Here is a 7,827-nt window from a genome sequence, read left to right on the forward strand (position 1 = left end):
GTTTTTTAACAGAACAACAAATATTCATTTCTTGCAGGTTCTCTTCCGGGCCACTACACTGATTCGTATGTGGTCGCTACTCACTCCGACGGAGGCCATGGAGCGTTTGGTTACTGGATCTATCCAATGGGAGATGGTAGCTCGAGATATCTTCAACCGGTTTGGATGGCGGTCATGTAATAGGATAGATGTTTAGTTTTCCATCTTAATTTGTGCCTGCCGGTTGTAGCTGTCCTTTTGTTTTGTTTTTGCTCTTTGTGAGCCTTTTACTTTTCGAGACATGGAGACTTTTTTGTTGAATGCCTTGTTTATCAATAATATGGCTGTATGCATCGCTCTGATGCAGAGGCCGGGGGATAACCTCCTTTTCAAGAGAAAAAAATACCGACGAGAACTACCGTCGTCAACGCGGGAGAAACGACACCGCTCCATCTCTAGACATCTTTAACCAGCACTTGCTCCAAAAATGATACTCCATGATGGTGAGCGGCGCCAGACACCGCCATCCCCCGATCAAGAAGACCGAGATCAAGGGTTTCGCCGGCAAATGACCCTTCCAGTGGAGTCAAGGTGATGGTCCAACTCCGTCACACCTTCGAGATCCCATCGGCCGAAGCTCCCAAACAATGCATCCACGCCACACGCCGCCCGTGTCCGGTCCGGCAAACCTAACATGAGGTTTCCTTCAGAGCTTCACGTGCCCAGAGCCATGACCATGCCTGGTTGCCACCTAGCATAGTAGTACGACTAGTCTACCACTCCCATGGCTATGGAAGGCAGTAGCACTCTGGTCCACACGGGGACGTGGAGTACGGCACAAGACCAGCTCTCGTGCCCCCAAAGGTTGCTCTGTTGGCCACTCGCTCGCCGATGGCTCTCATGGGGCTGGCGATGGAACAAACTTGGATCGATTCGCAAGCTCGAATTCTTGATCTTCTAAGGCACCGCACGGGTCCAGTGGCCAACGTTACGTGACACCAACCTAGCTAGCTACTTGTACCGCCTGTGATGATTGATGCCTAGTTGCCTGTGCTGTGCTGAAGAAGGGATATTGTTTACGCTGTAACTATGTGTACAGTTTGCATGCAATCATCTTATAAATAAACGCCCCTGATAATTGCTCGCTCAGTTCGTATCCGACGCCCTCCTTTTCTTTGAGCCCTTCTTCCGCTAGCAGGTGAGTACTCTGCTCCATGTGCTCTATTAAATCCCCTGCCTCGTTTCGATCAACTAAATAGCAAAATGGTCGGCCAGTTCCACTTTTTTTTTCTCTCTGTAAAATAATCATTCCCCCGTTTCATCCTTTCTGTCAGAATAGTTCCAGTTTGAGCTTAAGAGTGTTCGATGTGTGCTCAATACAATTCAACTCGAAAACCCTTTTTTTTCAACAACAAGCAACGATTATTTGCATTAAGATTAGAAGAAAGTAATAATTACCAGAGTGCCATGGCATGAATTTGCTAATGACATTTCCGTAGTATCCAGGAAAATTCATCATGCTTTTGACAGCTTATTATACTGCACTACTTGCATCTGCAGTGCACATCGCAATGGGGCAACACGGAATTCGTGGGATCTGTACAATTCTCTCCGTGATCCTAGCGTCGAGTACCCTCGTATCTGCCGGAGACGATGGCTTGGTCCGTATTGCGTTAAAGAAGAGGCCGGTAATGCAAGACATCTATAACAAACCAGTGCCAAAGAGTACAACGGAGAACAGCGGGGCAGGGAGGGAGGTTGATCCGGTGAGGGAAGCAGTTAACCAAGTTCGCGCCCAGGCACAAAGAATCTTCACAGAGGCTGCGGCCATGGAACGGCGGCTCAAGCGCCGTTGGAGTCACAGAGGGATCGGAGGAAACAGACGTGTGCGCGAAGGTTATCAGGCCGTCGTCCCGCTGAAGAACTACGTGAACGCTCAATATTTTGGGCAGATTGGGGTTGGCTCCCCGCCACAGAATTTCACGGTGGTCTTTGACACGGGGAGCGCCAACCTCTGGGTCCCTTCCGCCGAGTGCTTCTTCTCGGTAAGAGTCAATTCAACCTCTTTTTGTCCTCGTTTTATTTTATTTTATTATTTTGGGATGCTTGCTATGCTGGGTTGACTACTGATTTTGGTCAGCGTAAGAACAGCTTGCTTGCTACTTCCATCCCAAGTATGTATCAAGACGGTCCAGCACTTACAAGGAGAACGGTATGCTTTCTCTCCAAAACATCTATTTATTTACACTGTTGGGTTTGACTAGTCATAGTACTCCCTCTATTTCTTTTTAGTCTGCATATAAGATTTGATCAAAGTCAAACTTTGTAAAGTTTGACCAACTTTGTAGAAAAAATATCAACATCTAAAACACTAAAGCTATATGGTATGAAAATTAATTTCATGATGCATCTAACAATATTGATTTCATATTGTGAATCTCGATATATTTTTTCTATAAACTTAGTCAAAGTTAACAAGGTTTGACTTTGACCAAATCTTATATGCAGACTAAAAAGAAACGGAGGGAGTATGTACTACAGCTCAATTTTTAAATTCTTCTATTCTTAAACAAAAAACACAATGCTCTAGGGTGATAGAATTTCGACAACGATTTTAAATTTCAGTAGCATTTGTTTAGTGGAACTAAGATTTGAGCTGCGAAGACGATTTTTTTTGAACTTTTGAAAGAATTCTCTTGATTTTCTTCATGTTCTCATAAGCAAAATGAAAACCGCTGCTTCATGATGTAAGACTTTTAAGATTATGGCTAGATGCTGGTCCGATTTCTCCCTTCTTGCTGCTACGCAGGAACACCTGCTTCCATTCATTATGGAAAAGGAGCAATTTTTGGATTTTACAGTCAAGATCAAGTAACTATTGGTGATCTAGTTGTAAACAATCAGGTGATTCTTGTAACAGTTCCTTATTTACAAACTTATTTCGACCAATAGACTGCCAATGCTAATGCCGCTGAACTTAAATTTGTTATCAGGAATTCATTGAAGCTACTTACGAGCCCGGCTTTACATTTTTAGCAGCAAAATTCGATGGCATCCTTGGACTTGGATTTAAGGAAATTTCGGTTGAAGGCTCAGTTCCAGTCTGGTATAATAGTATCATTAATTCATAATCTAATTATAGTTGTTGTGTGGTACTACCATAGATTAAGGAGCATCGTCCTGGTCTTTAATCCTTATTTATCACTCTTACAGTTTTTCATCCAAGATTTCTTTCCATGGATTTATTCATAGCTTTGCATGAGAACAGTATTGTGTCGTGTAGTAAGGAACCACTCTTTTTGTTGGACACTTCAATCTATGTTATCCTCATGATAAATTCTTTTGGTATGCTTCGTTCAACAAAAAAATGTGGCCAATGCTACTTCCTACTTCCTCCTTCACAAAATAAGTGTCTTAAGTTAGTACAACTTTGTACAAAAGTTAGTATAAAATTGAGACACTTATTTTGGGACGGAGGGAGTACTCTCTAGCCACCAGGGGCATGTTCTTGCTGATTAAGTGTTATGCCTTGACTTTTGTCTTGCTGATTAATTCGGCACAGGGCAAGTCACACCACATAGGTTCTAACTTGTCACTTGCCTGAATTGCGTTTTGGTGCCATCTTACACCTCCAGTCATCTACCAGGTACAATATGATTGCACAAGGCCTTGTGAACCAACATGTTTTCTCCTTTTGGTTAAATCGAAATGCAAACAATGGGGATGGAGGTGAAATTGTTTTCGGAGGTAGTGACCCCAAACATTACAAAGGCAGCCATACATACACCCGAGTAACCCGGAAAGCATACTGGCAGGTTGTTACTGTAGCTTCACTCGTCAAAAGTTAAAAGAATATTGCTGGCCTTGTTCTGAATTTATTGTGTTCCCTCCGTCCATCGAACTTTTTGAGAGTTAATTTTCTATTTTATTTTATACTGTTGGTGTCTGCAGTTTGAAATGGGAGACTTTCTTATTGGTGGGAAGAGCACTGGTAATGAACTATGTGTATTTTTTCCTTAAATAGGCAGGACTATTAAGCTCCTGTAGATGCAACATTGCCCTCTCCTGATCTATAACGTATGTCATGACCAGGAATTTGTGTGGATGGATGTGCGGCAATAGCAGACTCCGGAACTTCATTGATTGCTGGTCCAATAGTAAGCAACCATAGCCATCGGCCAATTCCATCCCACCTTTCAAGTTTGTATTAGGAAGAAGTGTACTTTTGGTCCCTCAACTATTGTTAAAATCAAATTTTCTTCCATGAGAACAGCACTGAACATTATTGATCCCCTAAAAGTGTCAAAACTTTCTAAAGTTTATACTTTGCATCGGCTGAGATTTTGCACAAATGGCAGCCAAAACAGACAAAACAGAAACCGTAAGCGGTCAATATAAGGCATTTCAAAGTTTAACGAGTCCTATGATTTTCAAGAATATTTTTAAATCCTATGCCATTTTGAAATTTGTGAAAATTTTGGAACCTCTTTTGGATATATGTTTTGGCGACTAGTAGTATATTTTATGTTCCCCATTTCCATGACTTTTTATGTACAATAATAAGGACCAAACATAGACTTTGGCAATGTTGGGATCCAAAGTGACCTTTTCATTTGTTAATAAATTTATTTTCTAGCTAAATAAAAAATTAGAATTTTTTCCATTCAATTATTGGCCAAAGGTTGTTTTGGTGCCTCAAGTATAAAACTAGTCAACTTAACCTATGACTTCAAATGGGACAGACACACAATGGATGATGTTGTAGTGGTTTCTCACTAAAAAGGAAATGAAAAATGTGGAATTATGTAGGGAAAAGTGCTAATTAAAAAAACTTTGAATGATAATAAAATTGTGTGAAAAAAATCATATTGTGATGATAAATTGTTGGAAATACGAAAATATATTTGAAAGAAATAGGAACATTGATGTGAAATAATGAGATTGGGTAATGATTTATGACTTCAAAATATTTCGGGTTTTTTAAAAAAAAAATCTGATTTTTTTTCATTTCTAATATTCCCACATATTTTGGTAGTTTATCCTGGCTAGTTTCATACTTTTCCTGATTCTAGATAGATTGCGAGATTGGTTAGTTAAAATGCCTTTCAAAAATAGATTGCTTAATTAAATTATTATTTTTTTACTCTGTTTCCACTTGTGCAAAACCAGAGTCATGTTGTGAATCTCCGAATTGGGTAAGAGACCAAATCTATCATGTTTTGAAGTTAATTGTAAAACTTGTAAGGTTATAGAACTCGGAGTTTAAAAATAAACTTGAGATATAGTTCAAGGACCAAAACATATTTTTGCAGTTCTAACAAAAATGCCCCTGAGTGAAGTCGTACAACCCTATTAGGTTTTCATTTCAGTACTTTTCTGTTGTTTAGGGTGTCATTGCCCAAATCAATGAGCGGATTGGAGCCACCGGAGTGGCTAACAAAGAGTGCAAACAAGTTGTTTCTGGATATGGACAAGAAATGATAGAGTTGCTGAAATCAGAGGTTTGATCTCTCAGCTTGACCGATTGAGTATGTTTATTACTCTGTGAGAAAAGCGAAGGCACATTTCTTTTTTTAGTCCAGTTGTGTTACAGTTCAACGCTTCCGAATAACTGCAGACACCACCTGCACAAGTGTGTTCGAAGATTGGGCTCTGCGCATTTGATGGAACTAGTGGAGTAAGGTGTGTGCGGTTATCAACAAAGCTTTGGTTGTATCTCTAAAAATCTGAAGTTGATTAATCCTTAAACAAACTCTCATGTTGCTTGTGTTTATTTTGGATTCCTCTCATGACTTGACTTCACATGGTTTCTGTGTATCCGCGCAGTGCTGGTATTAAGAGGGTAACGGGAGAGGGACGAACAACTTCTGTACACAACATGTTTGACGCTACATGCAATGCGTGCGAGATGGTGGTGACGTGGATGCAAAGCGAATTCGTTCAGAATCATACCAAGGAGGGCATGTTGGAGTATGTCGATCGGGTGAGGTTACCTTCTGATTCTTGAATCACTAAGCATTTCTACATTTGTAGCTTACAGGTAGCTGATCTAAATGACAGCTCTGCCACAATATGCCTAGTCCCATGGGCTCATATGTGGACTGTAGACACATTGATTCCCTGCAAAGTGTTTCGTTCAGCATAGGCGGAAGGATATTTGAGCTCCAACCAGAACAGGTATACTGTTCCCATTAGTTCAATTACAGTAACACGCTTATGACCTTTATAAGAATGTGCACACCCGTCGTCATAAATTTTGAATGTGATAAGTAGTCACGATGATTAGAACTCAGAAGACTTGGCTAGATACAACAAATTGACCGCTTTCATGGGCCTGCTGTATTCATTTCGAACTAGTTACCATCTTGTATCCGTTAGCACAAATTCCGGCATGTCTTATAAAATGGTTAGTATTTTCTGACACTCAGTGGGTTTTTAAACACACGTGGCTCGCTCTTGTAATATACGAGTAGTTTGCAGTTGCAAGGCAGAGATACTTAAAACCGCGACATTTTTTCTCTTGACGTTAGTTTACTACTTCTGAATCTCAGAGAAATCCTACTGAAATGTACCTCACTTCCAATATATATTTGTAAGGCGAGGCAAAAAATTTGTCACATTCCATTAATTAAAAGGTAGCTCTGGATGCAAATAAAACCTTAGTTCTGTAATACAATCATGTTGTTTTCACACAATTTCAATCATCTTCCGCGACGAGCAGTACATTCTCAAGGTTGGCGATGGATTCGTGGCTCACTGTATTAGCGGATTCACGTCTTTGGACATTCCCCCTCCAGTAGGCCCTCTTTGGTAAGACAGAGCACTACTTGCACTGTTGTTGCTGATTAAATGTTTTTTTAGTTTGCTCCCATGAGATCTGAATTTCACGGCATCGGTCCCTCTTTGTCATGCAGGATATTGGGTGATGTCTTCATGGGAGCATACCACACCGTTTTTGACTACGACAAGATGAGTGTTGGCTTCGCAGCTTCTGCATGAGAGAAGCATTTCACTGGTGTATTATCTTTGATTGATCAAAACATGGCCATTTCGACATGAGGAATTATATAAAAAAGACGTATCTGCGTGCATGATAGCCTTACATATATATTGCGTGTTAGTCGTGTCCGTCTCACAAAATATAGCACAATATGTGGCTTTATGTTGTGTAAAAGGTTAAATAGCATCTGACATGTACCTAGCCACTACCTTGCGCACCTATAAAAAAAATTGTTTCTGGTTTTTTTAATGTTACCGTCGTCAAGCTAAAACATGTAGTTTTGCGTAGACAACTTATAGAGTACTTGAGTAAGGAGTTTATCGACATTGTTCGTTGCCAAGACTTCACCCTCCGGCAAGTCATGTGGCATGTCAGTCGGAGTGTATGCGGGAGAAAGTCGGAATGATCCAAGTTACAGCGAGAGTGTTTGTGCGTGTGCGAGAGAGAGAGAAAGAGTCACAGAGGGAGTGCTATACGTAGTTAACAGAGATTGTGTGTTTGTACAAGAGCATGCGTAGAGAGAGGGAGAGTGGTGTATGTGTGAGAGAGGGGGAGACAGAGACAGATAGATCGAGACACTAGTAGAAAACGAGTATTAGCATCCGCCAATGGAGGCAGTTATGACTAAGCTGATCAAAGTCGCCTTTAATACATCGAGCACAAGCAGTTAACATTGCTATAGACAGCTCCGGAGGTGGTTAGAACAATAAAACTGTATGCAAGAATCGTTAGAGGCGGTTGTTATTCTATAACCACCCCCCACCCCTTAAATTTCTCGTCAACGCATGCGGTTTCTATTTTACAACTGCTCGAGTGTGGCCAGTTCCTCGGGGGTGTAACCTTGCTAG

At 40.9% G+C, this 7,827-nt stretch overlaps 1 protein-coding gene across 1 annotated transcript; it reads left to right on the forward strand.

Moving 5' to 3' along the window:
• Positions 1–978: 978 nt before the first annotated feature.
• On the forward strand, positions 979–7,217 carry LOC109739751 (aspartic proteinase oryzasin-1). The gene is made up of 14 exons (XM_020298807.3): positions 979–1,177; positions 1,540–2,024; positions 2,131–2,191; positions 2,789–2,883; positions 2,973–3,085; positions 3,626–3,794; positions 3,931–3,970; positions 4,072–4,136; positions 5,367–5,480; positions 5,597–5,661; positions 5,806–5,962; positions 6,040–6,156; positions 6,701–6,789; positions 6,894–7,217. Exons 2-14 carry the CDS (start codon positions 1,551–1,553, stop codon positions 6,976–6,978), a joined length of 1,644 nt encoding a protein of 547 aa, XP_020154396.1. The 5' UTR covers positions 979–1,177; positions 1,540–1,550; the 3' UTR covers positions 6,979–7,217.
• Positions 7,218–7,827: the final 610 nt, after the last annotated feature.

Source organism: Aegilops tauschii, chromosome 3 (assembly GCF_002575655.3).
Source record: "Aegilops tauschii subsp. strangulata cultivar AL8/78 chromosome 3, Aet v6.0, whole genome shotgun sequence".
NCBI lineage: Eukaryota > Viridiplantae > Streptophyta > Magnoliopsida > Poales > Poaceae > Aegilops > Aegilops tauschii.

Coding starts and splice junctions, on each gene's coding strand:
- LOC109739751 (XM_020298807.3), top strand. CDS start 1,551: ATGGGGCAACACGGAATTCGTGGGATCTGTACAATTCTCTCCGTGATC. Junction 2,025..2,130: donor CCGCCGAGTGCTTCTTCTCG/GTAAGAGTCAAT, acceptor GCGTAAGAACAG/CTTGCTTGCTACTTCCATCC. Junction 2,192..2,788: donor CAGCACTTACAAGGAGAACG/GTATGCTTTCTC, acceptor GCTGCTACGCAG/GAACACCTGCTTCCATTCAT.